General features: G+C 29.6%; 5 protein-coding genes across 7 annotated transcripts in view; 3 read left to right on the top strand and 2 right to left on the bottom strand.

Annotated features, from left to right (window-relative positions):
- Positions 1–4824, top strand: part of LOC122632110 (protein nubbin-like) — a 93619-nt gene extending 88795 nt beyond the window's left edge. For all 3 annotated transcript variants that reach the window (XM_043818593.1, XM_043818591.1, XM_043818592.1), the window contains 3 exons: positions 1318–1637; positions 1736–2032; positions 2121–4824. In XM_043818593.1, coding sequence (XP_043674528.1) covers positions 1318–1637; positions 1736–2032; positions 2121–2373 — 870 coding nt within the window. In that variant the 3' untranslated portion in view covers positions 2374–4824. The remainder of the gene's footprint in view (positions 1–1317; positions 1638–1735; positions 2033–2120) is intronic.
- A 3191-nt stretch (positions 4825–8015) lies between these two features.
- Positions 8016–10036, top strand: LOC122632109 (reticulocalbin-2). The gene is made up of 4 exons (XM_043818590.1): positions 8016–8358; positions 8489–8636; positions 8701–9156; positions 9250–10036. The coding sequence occupies exons 1-4, from the start codon at positions 8136–8138 to the stop codon at positions 9419–9421; spliced, it is 999 nt and encodes a 332-aa protein (XP_043674525.1). The 5' UTR covers positions 8016–8135; the 3' UTR covers positions 9422–10036.
- Positions 10037–11241: 1205 nt separating this feature from the next.
- On the top strand, positions 11242–12807 carry LOC122631657 (probable signal peptidase complex subunit 2). The gene is made up of 3 exons (XM_043817613.1): positions 11242–11400; positions 11577–11881; positions 11938–12807. The coding sequence occupies exons 1-3, from the start codon at positions 11380–11382 to the stop codon at positions 12179–12181; spliced, it is 570 nt and encodes a 189-aa protein (XP_043673548.1). The 5' UTR covers positions 11242–11379; the 3' UTR covers positions 12182–12807.
- Positions 12613–18173, bottom strand: LOC122631656 (structural maintenance of chromosomes protein 3). Its single transcript, XM_043817612.1, has 19 exons — positions 17995–18173; positions 17622–17697; positions 17371–17549; positions 17132–17290; positions 16891–17050; positions 16526–16811; positions 16270–16444; positions 16075–16188; positions 15733–15983; positions 15519–15662; positions 15091–15402; positions 14689–15000; positions 14416–14617; positions 14056–14346; positions 13666–13928; positions 13432–13597; positions 13217–13355; positions 12892–13129; positions 12613–12766 (listed from the first exon to the last, which is right to left on the bottom strand). Exons 1-19 carry the CDS (start codon positions 18007–18009, stop codon positions 12640–12642), a joined length of 3609 nt encoding a protein of 1202 aa, XP_043673547.1. The 5' UTR covers positions 18010–18173; the 3' UTR covers positions 12613–12639.
- A 171-nt stretch (positions 18174–18344) lies between these two features.
- Positions 18345–19860, bottom strand: LOC122631805 (DNA-directed RNA polymerase II subunit RPB3). Its single transcript, XM_043817915.1, has 5 exons — positions 19629–19860; positions 19363–19507; positions 19061–19268; positions 18780–18986; positions 18345–18700 (listed from the first exon to the last, which is right to left on the bottom strand). Exons 1-5 carry the CDS (start codon positions 19712–19714, stop codon positions 18516–18518), a joined length of 831 nt encoding a protein of 276 aa, XP_043673850.1. The 5' UTR covers positions 19715–19860; the 3' UTR covers positions 18345–18515.
- Between the last annotated feature and the right edge of the window lie 98 nt (positions 19861–19958).

The raw sequence follows: 19958 nt of genomic DNA, 5'->3' as shown, positions 1-19958 counted from the left end.
AAAAAATTTCTATAGGCTCCGTCACGAGTAGCGTGTGCAAGGACGCGATGCACAGGCCTTATAAAAAAGCTAACAAAACGACTTCGAATCTTAGCAGATTTAATGGCCGTCTGGATCCAACATGTACCCACACGCATATATATGTTATATATGTATATACATACATAGGTACATATATACATAGATACACACATGCGTTGACAAGACTCACACTCAAAGTAAGAAGCTTCGGATCCCTTCGTATGTATTTTAAAAGACACTATATACTTTTCTAGGAAGATTCCGAGCCCTTCAGCACCTTGCCCGAACGGGAAGGATCCTTTGTTGCCTCACACGTGGCTGCCTTGTATTTTCTTCCTTTTGCGTTTCTTTTCGAAGGATCTGTTTTTTTGTTCTCGAAACTTTCTAAAGACACACGAGCTTCCCTTACGGCCGTCGCCCTCTCCTAGACTGGGTTGTAACCTGTCCTTCAACCCTCTCGCTTACGATACATGCACGACACGTGATCTTCTCAAGCGGATATCTTATTCCCTAATACACCTTCTGTAGCTCGTCGAACGGACATTTAATTTCTTCATTCCTCGAACATGTTCTAAACCATCCCTTTTTTCTATCCTAAACTCTTGCCTCAGGTTCGACACGCGACGATGCAGAACGGCTTCCATCTGGTTATGCTATCGATACAAAGTTTCTTTGTCGGGATATGTGAATCGTATATTAGAATTTAGATAATCGGTCGTTCGTTCTTTATATATATATATATATATATATATATATATATCATTTATATAAATATCATATAGAGAAATAGTTTTATTGTATAATTCAAGCGAGCTTACACTTCGTATTATTGAAGCTATACAAATGGGTTGGAAATACATGAAAAATCAACTATCAAATACCTGTTGCCGATCCCTGCACGTGACTAAATTTAAAGGAGTCTTTAAGGGTGTCTTGACGACCAACAATAAGCATAAGTAAGGTACTCTCGGTGTGGTTAAACGACACGCGACCAACCCCAAACCCTTTTCCTTCATAGCTGCCACGTTCTGCGCCCTCTTATTCTCATAATCGAGCATCTGGTTAAGAAAGGGTGAAGATAATCGATCGACTCTAGCACCCTACGAAATCTTTGCGTACCTGTATCAAAAAGAACACGTGTCACTTTTATACCTTTAACTGTACTCTAAACATTCCTTTTTCATCTTCCATTATTTGCTCGTATAGTGATGGAAGTTGGAAGAATAAAATTCCCTTTAAATATCTATGAAAAATATATATTAACGTCGATTAACAAGATACATATTCTATTATCAGGTACAACAGGCTGTAGCACAAGCAGCCCAACAGTTACAAGCCTTACAGAAACAACAGGCTCTTCAAGGTGGAGGTGGATTAGTAGGAAGAAATTTAACGCAACAAAGATCGCCACCACCTCCCGGTACACCTCCATCTGTAAAACCACCACCAGCTAGATTGGAACCCTCTCCAGAAGAAACGACGGATCTTGAAGAACTCGAACAATTTGCAAAGACCTTTAAACAACGACGGATCAAGCTCGGTTTCACGCAAGGTGACGTTGGTCTTGCCATGGGAAAACTCTACGGCAATGACTTCTCTCAAACCACTATTTCAAGGTATATTATTACTGAATAATCGAACGTATGAAATTGGAATATTTTTCTGTTATAATGAATGTATAAAAATAATGACAATGCGAATAACTATGTTTTAGGTTCGAAGCATTAAACCTTTCCTTCAAGAACATGTGCAAGTTAAAGCCTCTTCTTCAAAAATGGTTAGAAGATGCCGATAATTCCTTGAACAATCCAAATTCACTCTCGAATCCTCTCACGACACCAGAAGCAATAGGCAGGCGACGAAAGAAGAGAACTTCCATAGAAACTAGCGTTAGAGTGGCACTAGAGAAATCCTTCGTCCAAAATCCAAAACCTACTTCCGAAGAAATCACCGTATTGGCGGATAGTTTAGCGATGGAAAAAGAAGTTGTTCGAGTATGGTTTTGTAACAGGTACATACGACGTATAGATATAAAAAATGATTATTCGTATTTAAGTACAATAGAGGAAAAAGATAACATAGGAATATTTGTTATACAGGCGACAAAAAGAAAAAAGGATCAATCCTCCAACGGCAGCAATGGGGAGCCCAACAATGGCGTCGCCTGCACCATCAGTTTTTGCCTCTCTGGCGAATTCGATGTCCGGTAGTCCCTTAGCTCTAACAACACATTCCTCGGGAATGGGTCATTCTCATTCACATTCTACGTCATTGGGATCGCCCCTTCCCTTGGCCTTAGTAGCATCGGCCGGTGGAAATTACCATCCATTGAGTGGGAAATCTCACGAGTGACAACAACAGACGACCCATCAAGGGGATACTCTTTACCATCATCATGATCAACAGCAGAAACAGCACCAACAACAACAACAACGACGTTTGTGCAATTTATCCGATTTCTATCATTAAATTGTAAATCATAGAAATAGTACCAATACTATCTTAGGCCTTGATCAAATGGAACTTGATATCAAGATGGTATTAACAAGTAATTCAACGAAGTTCTTCAAGATTTTTAATCAATCTTGGAACATATGACATGATATACGACACATGATGACGAAAATCAACGTATCGTAGTTGTTTTTGGTACAACATCCTCGTCCGATGTATATCTATTAAAAACGTGATTATAAAATAGTGAAACATATTCGAATCAAGATATTTCTTGGGTCAATTTTGGAGAAGCCCAACGAAAATCTATATAAACATAAATGACCGACAAAAAGTATACGAAGACACGTTGTTACGTCTGAATAGCCGCGCTGAAAAAATAAACCGTGGGAAAGCAACGATACTCGCGAAACATATAGGAAGAAGCTTTCTACTTTTCCTATCGAAGAATCGGAGCTGATCAAAACATTTTCACTATTTTTCTTTAAAAATATCCATTGAATTTCTACAACAAATATCTCTTTTACGGATAAGAGAATGCAAAATAAAATCTTACAAATAGATAAGGAACGATGTAAATAGATACTTAAACATTATCATTGCTTAATACTGTCTATATCATTAATTCAAATTCAAATTTGCAAATATCAGATTTTCTATGAAACTTTGAACGTAAGTTTTCGTATTCTCAACGTTCAAATGTTTGTGTTCAATGTTTCGTATTCGTTTACACGTTATAAAGAAATACAATCCCAAGAATTCATTATTGGAAAATATCATAGAAAGACGAGAAACCCTTTTACTTTTGATAAAAATTGAAGTTTTTAAAGTTACCGTTTAAAAGAGATAAAAAAAAAATACTTATTTCATTTTCAAATTTCGTTCATTGTTCGTAATTCGAAAATGAATATTTCTTGCCATTTAAAACGCACATCGATAAGTATAGTCGAGTATTTCAATATATTACACGGCTGCTTAACGGGTGTAAAAAATGTTTTATCCTTTTAACGGAACGATAAAAGAAATTAATCAGTGTCGAGAAATCTGTCGGTGTACGTAATATATCAAATTTTTATATCATTTTCTTTTTAAAATTTTCACTGAATTTACCGATATGGAAGAAAACAGTCGACGATGACTCTTTATAAACGTCGACTGTTTCCTTTCCAGATTCCTCTTTTTCATTTTTATTTTTTTAACAATCTTTTTTTTTTTTTTTTCCTTTTTTTTACACGATAACGTTTGAAACATGTATAAATCATGGTACACGAATTTGAGAAAAATACAAGCATAAGTAATCAATAATTATTTAGAAAAATAATAATACTTTTCTTAACTGTAATAACGAGCTTTTGAACGACGGCTAATCATGTAATTAATTTATGAAAAAGAAAAGGTATTATAAATTATATACGAATATAATTAGGCGCGTGGCTAAGTTAGATAGAAAAAGGAGAATCTTGTGATCATCGACATTCGTTCGAAACTATTTATTTAAAGGATTCATTTTACTCACTTTAGGATGTCGCGCTTCCGTGAAGAAATAGAAACATCGAGCGGGGTCCGACAATACCTGTTTGTAAATATAAAGTGCGTAACGTGTCTATCGAAAGCTCGTACATATCCGTGACCCATGTTAGTACATATATACTGTATGGGAGCCAAGGCCCGTGCTCACACTGGCAAGAATGCGAGCAGACTCGTTCCAATAAAGTTAAAGTTTAAAGGTTAAATTGGTGACAGAACGATCACCTATAACTATCGATCTCCGTATAACGAAAAAGTCATGATTCATACCAAAGGAATACTGTGAAGTACAATAAATAATTAAATATAGCATAATATGTACGATAAAAGAAATCTTTTTTAATAATATTCTCGATTCTAAACGAAGGAGATCAGGATAAGTCATTCGCATTCTTGTCAACAATTTCTTTTTCGACGGACACGTATAGCGATAATTTTGTAGATATACGTCCCGAGATAATACGTAATGTATATATTGTGTAAAAATTATAAATAACTATACACGCTCACAAATATAGACGGACAGAGACAGAAAGACAAACAGATACCACACATATACGCACGCACCAAAAATATATACATAAACGTATGATTGAAATTTTGAGAACGGACGGTCGATACGAGACGAAAATAAAAGCTTATACTGAACTATAGGAATTTGCTGTGAAACGATCGTTAACAAATGGAAAAAGTATCAGTAATTATTAACTTTAAGAGCGATGTGCGTGTACGAACATTGATAGAAAAACGTGTTGATTAATGCAAAGGTATACATAACGACTATATCGTTACGGTGATATAAATACCGACATATGTATGTATGCATATATACCTACATATAAATGTATAAATAAAAATATTGTATATAGTAGAAATACGATAAAGATCAGACACGGTCGAAAAGTAAGGAGAATCATTAGTTGTAACAGCGTTATTATTATTATTATTATTATTATTATTATTATACTTTTAATTTTATTATTATGATTATTATTATTGCTATTTTTATTATGATTACTATTACGATTACTTTTATTTTAACTAATATTATCAGAATAGCACCGTGGTCACGATCACTGCCGCTACTATTTGTATCCTATGTCGTGCGAAACATTGTGAGATTCTTTCGTATAAAAAGGCATATAAAGTTAAACAGGTATCGCGTGCGAATATGCAAGAAGATTTTCGTAAACAGAATGTAATATAGGTATACACGTGCACGTCTTTATCGTACCTACATATAAAGACACAATTGCCATTCAACCCTGCTGATTATACTTGATATTCGAGCTTTATTTGGAATTTTCACATCTCCCAGAATCGTGGACCAAGTTGTAGTAAAAATATACGAACAAAAAGGAAAGAAAAGAAAAGAAAAGAAAAAGGAAAAGACGTTGTGATTGTGGAAAAAAGAAAACAAAATAAATAAAGTAAAAGAGTTCCTAGAATCGCGCGCGCGTACTCAATATTATCGTGCACGCGAATGCGCGAGCGATAATTAATCGAGAAGGGAATTGTAAACTTGGAAAATGTAATTGAGAAAAAAAAAATAGCCGTATAATTATAGTTTGAAGGAATAGAATGCGAGGTTCGAGAAACTTTTAGACAGATAGAAAACGCGTGTGAAAGAGAAGAAAAGAAGAGACAAAGGGCAAAGGATTTTCAATGATTTTGTTCGAACAAAGTCACTTTATAGATAAGAAAATTTGAAAATATTTAAAGCATTTCCCTTTGCCAACCCCTCCAAAATTCCTGACCCTTTAAATCATATTCCGTCTATTATTGAATAATTTCTCTTTCGAAAAGGCAGCGCATTTCGTGAACGATAGATATATTATTATAAACGATTTATTAGCTATCAGTTTATTATTATTATATTATTATTATTATTATTACTATTATATTATTATTATTATTATTATTATTATTATTATTTCATTATATTTTAACTTTTATTATTTGAAAATAAAAAGATAGAGAAATTTCAGTTACTTTCGCTTTTCCGTTTCTATTTGTTGTTTCACCAACATCCTTCATCCTCTCGTTATACACGCGAACATTTTATATCTTGGGAGATCCAGGTTTCGCTCGTACCGTCCTATCGAGTTTTTATTTTTCATTATTTATGTTTTTCTGTAAATAAGATCATAATTTAATAATAAATAAGAATTGTTCGGATACTCTCGATCATTTATTCGCGTCGCGCGTCATACGAATTTCGATTCGTGTCAGTATAATAAAATAAAATTAAAATTAAATTAAATTAAATTAAATTAAATTAAAGTAAAATAAAATAAAGTAAAATAAAATAAAAAATAATGCGCTGGTGTAACTATAAACTGCATTAGCTATTAGAAGAAAAAATAAGTAAGTCTTCTGGAAGGAGATCGTAGAGTCATTATGAATTTACTTAATAACGTTTTATGTGTAATTTCTGTTACGAGAGAGGTACGTACATTTGAACCTAATAATCGTAAATCTTATCGAGGTTAATGATACGTACATTCACTCGTTCGGATCTTAGGGTATTATAACTATAATGATAGGGAAAAGAGAGAAATGAAAAATTAAAAAGCACGGTATGACAGTTCTTAAAAAGTCATTGACAAATGCGAATTCTTATTCGGGAGAAAACAAAAGTATGTTTAACTATTTTGTACTAAGGGATTATGGCGACTTCGCGAACGTTTGTTTTTAAAGTTCGGTAATCTACATAAATAATAATAATAATAATAATACGGGCGTTATTGTCGAATAATGTAAAACGAGAAATAAATGAAACGTTGCACGTCCCCAAACGAGATTCGCCTCTAATCTTTTCCTCAGCGAATTTAAGGGACACTTCGAGCGCAATTCGAAGTGTGCGACTCGGTGGTGTATAAATAAAATCATATCAATCGTAAATAGTTCGTGTTATCTAGATATATTATTATTATTATTATCATTATTATTATTATCATCATCATCATCATCATCATCATCATCATCATCATCATCATTATTATTATTATTATTATTATTATTATTATTACTGCTGCTGCTATTACTACTACTATTACTATTATTATTATTACTATGATTATGATTATGATTATTATTACTACTACTACTACTATTACTACTACTATTACTACTACTACTACTACTATTACTACTATTATTATTATTATTATTATTATTATTATTACAATTATTATTATTATTATTATTATTATTATTATTATTAAAATTATTATCATTATCATTATTATTATTACAATTATTATTATTATTATTATTATTATTATTATTATTATTATTATTATTATTAAAATTATTATTATGATAATTTATTAACGTATCAATTAGTAAAAATATATTGTAATTGTATAATAAACTGCATCATAGATAAACTTTGTTTGACTCCACCATACAAATAGAAAAAGTTTATACAAAATAGTATTGAATCTTTTCGACAGAATTTTTTAGCAGAAATGTTTCAAATAGATCTTACCTTCTCCCCATTCTAGCTGCGAAGAAGCAACGAAGGTGAAAATAGATTCGACGTGAAATACTACGTGCCTATTTTCGAATATGCCTCTTGAACGTGTAGAAACGTGAGTGTTCATTCGCAACGCGGCTTAAGAAACTCTCTTTCTATGTGCGTTCCTTTGAATAGCTTGCGTATTATGGCATATGAAGCAAAGTAGTATGATTTCCTCGATGTTATGAAGATTCTTCAACGATATCTTTAATTTTTCTTCATGATTTAATACAACTTTACAAAAATATTATTTTAAAAGAATTATTTAAACAAAAGTGATAAGAACTTTTAATACGTGTTAAAATTAACGAATTACTACTACATTAAAAAGGTACGTTATCAAAATATTTAAGTTAACTGAATAGTTAACGTAATTTTAATAGAACGAAATTAGCAACTAAAGTTAAAAAATATCTACTGGTCAAATTTCGAGTTTGAACAACAAACAATCGCTCTCGATAAGAGTTTTATATCGATGTGTAGTTATCGATACGATGCATCATGGCAGAGAGCTTTAAAACATTACAACTGTCAAATACTCACTAAAGTGAGGTTATAAATTCTTTGTACCTTTGAATACTCATTTTTCAGTTATCGAACAAAAGGGACAATGCACGTACATAACATGCGTGGATGTATTCTATTTCTTGCAATCTTCAGTATATCTGAATCCATCTCGAATAGTGATGCTGCATCCGCACATATCCATACTCATCAACACAATAGAGGTGAAGGCAATGAAAGAACACAAGACGGTGCGTTCAGCCCACAGGTTATGGACCACTATGTAGGTGATGAACATCAACAGGAGTTTGATCACGAGGCAATTCTTGGTATTATTTTATATTTATTATTTTCTCTTTTTCAATATTAATTTTTTTCTTTCTATATTTTCATATATATACATATGTATATATGTATGTATTTTATTTAAATTTTATCATGTAACTGTTTTTCTGATAGGAAGCGTCAAAGATGCAGAAGAATTTGATAAACTTCCAGTAGAAGAATCAAGACGTCGATTAGGCATATTATTAACAAAAATGGATTTAAATAATGATAATTTTATTGAAAGAAACGAATTAAAAGCTTGGATTTTACGTTCATTCAGGTATAAGCTTGATATGATAACGTTGATATATGTATTTTTGAATTACATATAATCTTCTTGGCAGTATGCTCTCTACCGAAGAATCACAAGATCGCTTAGAAGATGCAGATAGTGATGAAGATGGTAAAGTCAGTTGGGATGAAATCTTACAAGATATTTATGGATCAGATCCACAAGATCTTGCTCTTGATGATCAACTTATACATTATGATAAAGAAACATTTGATGCAGCAGATTTAAATAAAGATGGTTATTTAGATTCAGAAGAATTTAAGGCATACACTCATCCAGAAGAAGTACCTAGAATGTTTCCACTATTATTAAAACAAGTTCTCGATGAAAAAGATACTGATAAAGATGGTTGTATCAATTTTCAAGAATATATTGGAGAAAGAGCTAAATCTCAGGATAAAGAGTGGTTGTTGATTAAAAAAGACAAATTCGATCATGAATATGACAAAAATGGAAATGGTAAACTTGAATCTGATGAGATTTTATCATGGCGTGTACCAAGTAACGAGTAAGTAAATATATATTTCAATAAACATATAACGAGAAAATATGATACCGGTGGTAAAGAACTTATCCATTAAAAACTATCAATATATTTCAGAGAAATAGCGAACGACGAAGTTGATCATTTATTTGCAGCATCCGATGATGACCATGATAACAGATTGTCATTTGAGGAGATTTTGGATCATCATGATACGTTTGTAGGTAGTGAAGCAACTGATTATGGAGACCAATTACAAGACATTGAACGCTTTACTGATGAACTTTGAAAAATCTATTTTAAATGATCTTTAGAATATTTTTATTTTTTCTTAATAGAAATTACAAACTTGTAATATTGAATACTACTGTTTCAAACTTATGTTGGTATCGCCATTTACACTATATTCGAAATGCATAATAGATTAGTGGAAAATATCAAACATAAATTTATAAATATCTGCACAAATACTTTTTTAATATTTATATGCTTTAGAAACAAATAGTGTTGCGTAAATCACCGTCTTCCACTATCTACAATTTTAGTGCCATAATACAGAATAAGAAGTCATTTTCTTCATTGTAGTTATCGCTTAGTCAAAGTTACCATATAAATATCACACATTATCATTAATATAATTATTTACTGTATTTCATATGTATAAACATATGTTTATACCGTTCTATATTTATGTTCCTATATTTTGAAAATATGATCATTATAAATTTCAATTGCATACTTACGAATTATATACAAAATTTATGCCTTACTTGAGTTATGGTGTAATGTACAAATACTATCGCTATGTAAACTGTATACTAGTAATGTCGTGTATTTGTTTTATCACTTAATATTCTAAAATATTAAATTGATTTACAAAAAAATATTAATCAAAAACTAAAAACCAATCTTGTACTTTCTTATACATTTCCCGCATAAAATTATTGATAAAAAATAAGTATAATTCAAAAGATTTATGAAATTGAACAAACAAAAATATGATAACTAACTTCTATATAAATGTTCAATAAGGAAAATCTAAAATTTTATTTTTAATTTAATTTATCTATAATTAAACTGAATAATACGTTATTCAATATCAAGATTCCATTGTTTACGCAATAAACGTAAAAAACAAAAAAATATATAAATTAAAAATAAAAATGTTTATAAAAATAATATAAACATTTTAATTATATTTTTGTCCTTGCACCAATATCAAATTATTTATATAATTACTAACTACGTACAGTTATTTCCGTTTGTATTATAACCAATATTCTAATACTTACAATATGTCCTTTACAAGCGAATAGGAGGAAAGTACCAATCATAATGACGCGAGTGTCATCCCTTCTTCCTCGAATCGTGTGATGCGTATTAACCTTTAAGACTTCATCATTTCTGCTTTTATAATGATTTACATCAGGGATGAATGCAGATAAATCCAGATGTAACTCTTGACAAATTTTCATGAAAGATCTTAATAATTCTTTAACAGATTTTTTAAAGATGAAGATTTAAATGAGGAAATGACTTTTTTCAATTCTTAAATAAATTTTATTTTCTTTGAAAAAGATCGTGTTAAAAAAATACTGTTCTTTCGAGAATAATTTATAAATAAAAATAAAAATTTTCCAAAAATTCGAAAAAACCATCTCCTCCTGTATACCTTCATCTTTAAAATGAAACTTTATTCATTAAAATCGGTGAAGAATTGAGCCTGGATTCACTGTTGACGTAAACACTGTTTTCGATATTTTTTGTAAAAAATACATTTCGTATAGTGGCGCTCTCTAAAATTTGCGGTAAAAATATATACTTAGATATTATATACATCATGTAAGTACATTAATCTACGTTATATCTAATGATGGTGATTTATAATAACAAAAAAAGGATACTCTACGAATATCAATAATTAAATAATAATAATTTATAATAATCTAGACTATATAATGGGCTTAAAATATACATTCAAAATGTACTTTTATAAGATTAATTTTAATTTAATTCGTATTTTATAGTTCATATTTTGTCCGTACTTGTCGCTGGAATCACAGATACTAAAACCAAAGGTGATAAATGGCGTCTGTTCAAACATTGACGTGTACACACTGAAGCGCTATCTATAACCTATTGTAACCGTATCTCCTAACCTACAATCGTTGGCGCCTTACAAACGTAAGAGTCCGGTGATTTTGTGAGATATTCTTAAATGCAAACGTTTTCTTACTATTAATTAAAATGGGTGGTGTCGAAAATAATGTAAGTAATCTTTAAATATTAAAGTATCGTATTTTAATAAGTATTGTAGGTGATATCACAAAAATTATTTTATCGACTAATTCCTTATGCTTAACTTCTTAGAATTAGTTAATGAATTCAAGACGTATATTACTACGTATACAATATTTAATAATTATATATTGAACACTTTGTAGGGAATCAAAATCAATAAATGGGATGGATCTGCTGTAAAGAATGCATTAGATGATGCAGTTAAGGATGTTCTTACAAAAAAATATAATTACATAGAAAACTTTGCTCTTCTTGATGGAAGACTGGCACTCTGTGGAATCGCAGTGATAATAGCTATAATCGCATTACTTTTTGACTATTTATATCCATTTCCAGCATCTAAACCTGTTTTAATAGTTTGCGTATCATTATATTTTGTTCTAATGGGGCTTTTAAGTCTTTATACGACATATAAAGAAAAAGGAATATTTGTTGTTGCTATTCAAAGGTAAATTTCAAAATATCAAGATCCTGTATAATCTATTTAATTATTTTACGTTATAGGGATCCTGCGGGTTTCAATCCTGATCTCGTATGGGAAGCAAGTTCATATATGAAAAAGTATGACGATAAATATATTCTCGTATTATCTGTTAGAAGTCCTTCCTCAGGGATTACTAATGAAACTACTGTAACAAAATCTGTTGCAAATTTCATTGATGTGAATGGTGTAATAATACCAGAATTAATAGAAGCTGTTGTAACAGATATGCATGACAGTATAACACGTCAGCGCAAAGAAAAGTAGATCATGATTATATAAAAGTATATGATTTTTATTTTAAACATACACTTCAAACGATTTATATCATTTTTCATTTATATATGTGCGATACATCAGAAAGAAATAAAAATATTGGTTAAAACTCTGCGTTTATAAAAGATAAAATATAAACACAACAGATAATTCTTTAGGACATTTTTCTAAATGTTATGATTCATAATACACATGCAACAATTTATAGAAATTATATTACATTATATTTGTTCAATGTGATATTATATTTTTTGTAAACATGTCCAAAATATTTAAATTTATACAATGAAACACAGTATATCAAGAATTATTATTAATAGTTTAGATTCATGGTTAAAGATCCATGCTTCAGTTCGAAAAAGTTGAATAGAAATGACAGTTCTTGAATTATTCAAAGAGTATGGTTGAAATTATATGCTTACATATAAATAAAATAAAACCACGTTGTCTTAACCGTGCGTCGTATCATCTTCAACAAAGTCTGCCGCTTCTTCTCGTGACACACATTCAACGTGCGATACTTTATTTCTAAATTTAACTCCATAAAATTTATTGGCATGTTGCAATAATTCCGGCCTGTAATATGATTAAATATATAGAAAATCTTTTATACTAAATACAGAAATTTTCTTAATTTTATAATATATATATATAATTTTAATTTTAATTTTATAATATAATATATATATATATAATGTTACCTAAAAGTTGTCGTAATAAATTGAGCATCTGAACTGAGTTCATGAATCATATCAGCAACTGCTTTTCTATGTTGTGCATCTAAAGCTTGATCTATTTCATCAAATAAATAAAACGGTGCAGGATCACACTTTTGTATTGCAAAAATTAAAGCTAATGCTACTAGCGATTTCTGACCACCAGATAATTGATTCATTTCTCGCATCTCAGCTCTATGTCCAGTAAAAGAGACACGTATTCCTATAAAATAATAATAGTAATAATAATAATTTTCATAAGTCTTGTTCGTTTTGGATTTATTCTAAAAATAAACTGTTGTCATCTTACCAACGCCAATAAAACGATCAGAATCCGCAGCTTCCGTTGTACCGTCATCTCCTTCATCACCATCTGCAGTTTTCATAACTAGCTGAGCGTGACCCGATGGTACGAGCTTTTTAAATACTTCACTGAAATATTTACTTACCTAAACAACACAAAAAACATGAATATAATTTAATTACATCATAAGAAATTCTTTAAAAAACTGTTATATACTATACTTGTTTAAATGTAAATTGAATAGCTTCGCATTTGCGTTGTTCCAAAACTGACATCAACTCTTTAATTTTTTCATCGCCACGATCTAGTTCTTCCTTTCGTTTCACTAATTTTTCTTTTTGATCGCTAAACGACATGAACTGATCTAAGGCTTTTTTGTTGACATGACTGCAAAAAAACTCCATCATAAGTTAAATCCCTTAATTGCTTTTAAATCCTACGATATAAAGCCATACCTGTATTTCTTTAAATGATTATTTGCTTTCTCCATTTCTCTGAATAATTGTTTTGTGGACATAACACTAAATTTAGTATATGCCTCGTGACTAGGTAATGCACCTAATTCTGTGATCTTTTGTGTACACTCGACTATTTTCTGCTGTAAAATATTTAATTTACTCGCCAATTTTTCTAAATCTTTAGCATCGGCTTCTATTTTTTCCTGTGCTTCTTTTTCTTTTACTTTCCACTTTTCAACTTCAGCAGATTCTGCTTTTTGCTATAAATATACAATATTGTTATTTACGTCTTATGCTTGAATTCAATTATATGATATAAATAAATAAAAATTATAATTTTTAGATTGTTCTATTAGAAATAATATTTGTATTTAAATATATATTTACCTTTTTCATAGCATTAGTTACTTTCTCATTCTGAGCTTTAAAATCTGCATTAACTTTTACTAGCCTTTTCTCAATATCTGCTAATTGAGCTTTCGATGAATCAAGCTGACGTTGTCGATCTTCTACAGATATTTCTTGCAATGCTTGAACCAATTCATCTTTTCTTCTAACTAAATTATTTGTTAGAAGATTTTCTAATTTATTTTTCTCTGCCTCTAATCTCATTCTTTTTGCAAACGCTTCTTTATTCTCCTTAGTTAATCGTCTTATATCATCATTTAAGGTATCGACCTATATAAATTAAATCAAAATATAAACAAGTCGATTGTTTAGTATTTATTTTACGTTAATAATTTGTACCTGATGTTGATCAGCCACAGACAATTGCGCCATTAATTCTTGATGTAATTCACTCTCTAAACCTTCTTTCGTTGCTCTCATTGCCTCCAAATTTGAAGTACATTGTGCAAGACTTTTCTCTTTGGGTGTTCTATATCTCTCGATAGCACTCAATTCTTCTTTCATTATACGTATTTCTGCCTTCATTTTATCATATATGTCTCTAAAATAATAATTCATTTTTTTAATAACACGAATGAACTTCGCATTGATTAAGATCATTTAATAACTAACTTGGCTTTACTATTTTTTGTCTCTGTACGTTGCATTTCGCTAACGTAAGAACTAATATTTTGATCAGCCTTTCTTATTTCTTCTTTAAGAGTTGATAATTGAGTTTCAAGAGTAGAGATCTGTGCCATTAATTCTGATCGAGTTTTTTGTATTTCAAGTCGTGATCTTAAAGTATTAAAATATCCACCAGTTAAAGAGCCTTTTGACGATACTTGATCACCTTCAAGTGTTACACAATCTAAGCCAGATGTTCGAGCGAGATTCGTTGCTGCTTCTAAATTACGACAAATTAATGTTTTCCCAAAAATGTACCTGCATCAATAAGAAAATTAAAATATTAAATTATCCAAAAAATTTATTGAATTGTTACAGAAAAAGTATATAAAATTTCTGTGCCATTACCTCAATGCCTTATCATATTTAGGATCATAATTTAAACGAGATATCATTGGTATAGCATCCGTAGTATTAGGATAATCTATATTCTTAATGTGAAGACGATTTAAAGGCATAAACGTAACTTCTCCTGGAAGACGTTGATTATTCATTTCTTTTAGAATTTTAGTGCCAAACTTATCCGTTTCCACGATATGATGAAACAATCGATTTCCAGCTGTTACCTCTACAGCCATATAAACACTTTTGTCGCAATTAAAGTTTTCTATCACTGGCCCATAGTAACTACTTACCTCGTGGGCCATATCGTTACGTCCACTGTAAGATATACATATTATACGTTAAAACTAATATATTCTTTATATGTTCAGATTATCAAACATAGATAATTAATATAAATTAATAAAAAGAAATGTAACAAAATAATAACTTACCGAAACGTGTCAAGTACTTTTCGTACACTATCTCTACCATTAAGAATAGGTTTACCAGCCATAGAACGTAAACTTTGATCTGCTTTCGCTAGATCTTCTTTCAATCCTGACAAATTCAGCTGTAATACACTTTCTTGGCGATACCTGTAACGTTACACATTCGTATTATACGTACATATTATTAGATAAAACACTAATAGTAGAATGCACAAACTGTTCTTTTCTCGTTGCTTGACATTGATCTTTTGCTTTCGTTAATTCATAATATTGTTTATTATGATCATCTATCGATGCACGTTGTCTGTCCATTTCACGTGTATGTTCTTCTATTTTCTTTTCTAAATTAATTTGTTTTTCTGCATCCTTTTTTAAATCCTCACTAATCTTTTTCTGATGTTCTTCTTTATCTTTTATTTGTTTGGCCAATTGCTTAAGCTCATTTTGTATCCATTTATCTCTTTCATCCTATAACAAATAATAGTATAATAAATTATTTACATGTTAATTCATATAGATCTATATATCTGCAATTTTACCAATTGATAGTTTTTATTACCCTACTAGTAAATTGATTACCACGCCCTTGTTTAGCATAAAGTTCCTTCCTCTTTTGTTCCTTAAGTTGTAATTCTCTTGTACACTCTTCTTCAACGCGTTTCATTTCTTCATACTATAAAAATTAATATAATCGTGTAATAATCATTAAAAAAAAAAACCATTACATTTATGTCACAAGTAATTATTTAAATACTTCTGGTTTAATTGCTTCTAATTCTGCTTCACGAGCTGCAATGTTTACTTTCAATTTTTCTAATTCCTGTTGTGCCCGTTTTCTACTATCATTATCACCCTTAACTTCTTCTAATAAATCGTTAATAGTTAACGTCAATTTTGTTTTTTCTTTTAATAATTGTTGTTGTTCAGCACTATATAATTATAACGATAATTAATAAGAAAAACATATTCTTACATTCATATGTATAGAAATAGATTGCATCAAAATTTACCTTAAGGTATCTCTTTCTTCTTTTGCCGATTGTACTTCTTTTTTAGCTTCTTTGAGACGTTTAGTTGCTGCTCGTACCATTTCTTGTGCAGTTTTTGCTTCAGCACCTAATCTTGCCTGTTCAGCACCACTATTTGCACGAGATGCTTCGAGTTCTTCAAGTTTTCTTTTATTCTCCTTAAGTTCACGTTCATGAATTGTGTATTCTAAACATCGTCGCTGTTTATCCCAACGCTGATACTCCTTTAACTCCTCTTTTTCTTCTTCTAAAGTTTTTAATCGTTCCTCTAAAGTACAACAAAGTAAATACACATGTAAGTCTATATGAAGTTTTATAACTTCATCATTTAGATATAAACATTTTACCTATGGTACGCAAAAAATCCTCTATTTTTTCAAGCTTCCCTTCTGTTTCTTTTAATATAGATTTGGATTCTTCTCTTCTATCATCATATACTCTTGTACCAGCAACTTCTCTTAATAGCTTTAACCTCTGTGAGTCTGGAGCTGTCGCCATTTGATTTATCTATATACAAATATATTAATTTTAAAGGTATTTTTTAAATAAATAGATTGTAGTATAAATTTATATAATAATGAAACAAACCTTTCCTTGCTTTACAATGTAATATGGATTTGATCTTGAGAAACCTGCCGACTCTAACAGGTTCATTACATCATTTCTTGTAACAATTTTTTTGTTAAGAAAATACTGATCCTTCTTCGATCCAATCACTCTTCTTAAATAAACTTCGTCTTTATCAATCTGTTGAAAAAATAAATCGTCATATATCAAAAATTTTACATTTTAATAACTAGTAAACAAGATAATTTGATAATTTATACCGGTAATCTTCCATCAGAATTATCAAATATAATTTCCACATGAGCAGAAATAACACGAGGTCCAGTGCCTTCATGTAATAAAGCTTGTCTCTGTTCAGGTCTAAGATGAGAAAATTCATCGCTCAAAACAAACTGAATTGCATAGAAAAAGTTACTCTTTCCAGATCCATTTCTTCCAACTTAAAAAGAATTATATATAAAGTAAATAATCTTTTATTAATTATTTTCACACATATATAAAAAATACATACCAACTACATTATGTCTAGGATCAAAAGGTTCAACCACTGTTTGTTCACGATATGACTTAAATCCTTGTATAATTACCTAAGACCAAAAAATATTTAATTAAATATAAATAAAACATAACGTTTTATATGAATCTTTACATTTTCAGTAAGATAAGTATTTCTTTAAAACAACTATTAAGATATCATAAAAGCAATATAAAAAAGGATATTTTTGCTATTCGCTTATTCAATATTTATATTTATATGATATAATAATCTATAGCAAAATAGAATTAAAAAATAATCCATTAATAAAGTAGCGTCTAGCCAAAAGAAAATATGATGTATAAATATATTAAACAAACAATAATAAGGATAAATGTTCTTCTTGTACCTGTTTGATATACATTATGTACTTAAAAATTATAAAAACATCCTTAGTTTAATATAAAAATGAAAATGATCAAATATGATTCAATCACTGGATAAAACAAAAACATTCGCTCATTTGTTAGCAGAGTCAATAATCGTTCCTAATCTTCACTTGTAAAATAACCTTCAATATACTAAGTCTAAAATTTCCTAGATTTGAGCGGGAGCATAAACGAAAGGATTCCTTAAGAGTTGACCAATATTGAAAAAAAAAAGTCACTATAACGGGACATTCTTTTGTTGATACGAATAATTCGCTATACAATATTATTACAGGAATAATCATTAATTAACTTAAGAACAATACACTTATTTGCATTCTTATATAATATGTTTATTAATAATTTTTACATGGTTTTAACAAATTATGTTTGTAGGCCAATTCTTACTATTATTACTTCATATATTTGTACGTATTTGCTTTTCAACAGTATTTAAAATAATCTCTAATACTGATCAATATAGTAAATGTTTAATGATTATTTAATGGTGTATACTTAAAGCATCACTTTGTACTTCATGACTCAATTGAGTCTGTAAGTTTGATAGCTTATTTTTTAATGCAGCAATACCCATCATTACAATATTTTCTGGTTTTAATGCTCCACTACTTTCTACATTAAAGTAATATTTATTTGGTTTTGCTTCCCAATTAAAAGGTGCTTCATCTAAAAAAAAAAAAAAAAAAATAAAACATATAAAGAATATATAAATTCTAAAAAAGTATTGAATAAAGATAATAATTACATTGATCTTCTTCTAATTCACTATATTCTGATTTTGGCCATTCGTCTGGTTTTGGAAATAAAGTGTGTCTCATTGAATTGTCTGGATCATATTCAAAACTGACACCTGCAGTTGGATTCCATTTTGCATGCTCCTTTCCAAATCCTTTCTTTGCATATGCTCTTAGTTTTAATTCTTGTCCCTTCCGTAATTTTACAATCAAAATTTCTGTTAAATAATAAATATTTTATTTTATCTCTGTTATTTATAAGATTCACGCATGAATAATATCAAATATTAACCATCAGTTTCGCCATATTCACTAGCATCGTCTTCTCTATGTCTTGATGTAACGGGTAATACTCTAGGATCACTTGATTTAAAATCAGCAGTTGTAACATGCCTTGTTTGATCTTCTGTACACTTTACATCAAGAGTAAATTCAACGCTACATTCAGGACAAAAATCCATACATTGACAATCTCTGGTATATTGTATTCTATCTACAACCTAAAACAATAATATTGATTTTATTTATTCTGTATATTATTCTGTATATACTTATAAATTAAACAAATCCAAGATATAATTTTTTAATACACACATCATCGCTTATTAAAGGTATCATTCCAATTCTGTGTGCCAAAAATTCATCACTTAAAACTGTTGAGTTTGCTTCTAACTGTATCCAATCAATAGCCATTGTTGGTGTTTCAGCAATAAATACTCTTCTCATACTGTTTGCTACACTTTAATTCGATAAAAAAATACCCATTAAATATAAAAAATAACCATTAAAATAATATATTTAATATTTATAAAATAAAAACTGCATAATGAGAACATTACAAATAAACATTAACAGCATACCTTAATTCTGTATCTTCTACTTGAAATTTCACATTTTCTTCTGTTAAATCTGATATGTGTACGGATGGTTGATTAGCGTATGGCATTTTGAAAAAAATATATTTTAAAACTAATACACTTTTGTGTTATTTTAATCTTGTAAATCTGTACAAGTTTTCCAAATATTGCAACTCAATCAAACTTTGATCTAAAATTATTTTAAGGTTATGATCCTAACAGTACAGCCAATCATACAGATATAACATTTATAGTTCTATTTTTTCCCGAATGTTTTATTTTACTAAATTATTAAATGTATATATAGATATAAATATTGATATTTAAACAGCT

The sequence above is a fragment of the Vespula pensylvanica genome, chromosome 9, assembly GCF_014466175.1.
Source record: "Vespula pensylvanica isolate Volc-1 chromosome 9, ASM1446617v1, whole genome shotgun sequence".
NCBI lineage: Eukaryota > Metazoa > Arthropoda > Insecta > Hymenoptera > Vespidae > Vespula > Vespula pensylvanica.
Note: the sequence above shows the minus strand (reverse complement) of the source record. Positions and strands in the feature narration are given on the sequence as shown.

Coding starts and splice junctions, on each gene's coding strand:
- LOC122632109 (XM_043818590.1), top strand. CDS start 8,136: ATGCACGTACATAACATGCGTGGATGTATTCTATTTCTTGCAATCTTC. Junction 8,359..8,488: donor TGATCACGAGGCAATTCTTG/GTATTATTTTAT, acceptor TTTTTCTGATAG/GAAGCGTCAAAGATGCAGAA. Junction 8,637..8,700: donor TGGATTTTACGTTCATTCAG/GTATAAGCTTGA, acceptor TCTTCTTGGCAG/TATGCTCTCTACCGAAGAAT.
- LOC122631657 (XM_043817613.1), top strand. CDS start 11,380: ATGGGTGGTGTCGAAAATAAT. Junction 11,401..11,576: donor TGGGTGGTGTCGAAAATAAT/GTAAGTAATCTT, acceptor AACACTTTGTAG/GGAATCAAAATCAATAAATG. Junction 11,882..11,937: donor TTTGTTGTTGCTATTCAAAG/GTAAATTTCAAA, acceptor TTTACGTTATAG/GGATCCTGCGGGTTTCAATC.
- LOC122631656 (XM_043817612.1), bottom strand. Junction 16,812..16,890: donor GGATTTTTTGCGTACCATAG/GTAAAATGTTTA, acceptor GTTGTACTTTAG/AGGAACGATTAAAAACTTTA. Junction 13,356..13,431: donor TTCAATTTACATTTAAACAA/GTATAGTATATA, acceptor TGTGTTGTTTAG/GTAAGTAAATATTTCAGTGA.
- LOC122631805 (XM_043817915.1), bottom strand. CDS start 19,714: ATGCCATACGCTAATCAACCATCCGTACACATATCAGATTTAACAGAA. Junction 18,987..19,060: donor TGAATATGGCGAAACTGATG/GTTAATATTTGA, acceptor ATTATTTAACAG/AAATTTTGATTGTAAAATTA. Junction 18,701..18,779: donor TGAATTAGAAGAAGATCAAT/GTAATTATTATC, acceptor TTTTTTTTTTAG/ATGAAGCACCTTTTAATTGG.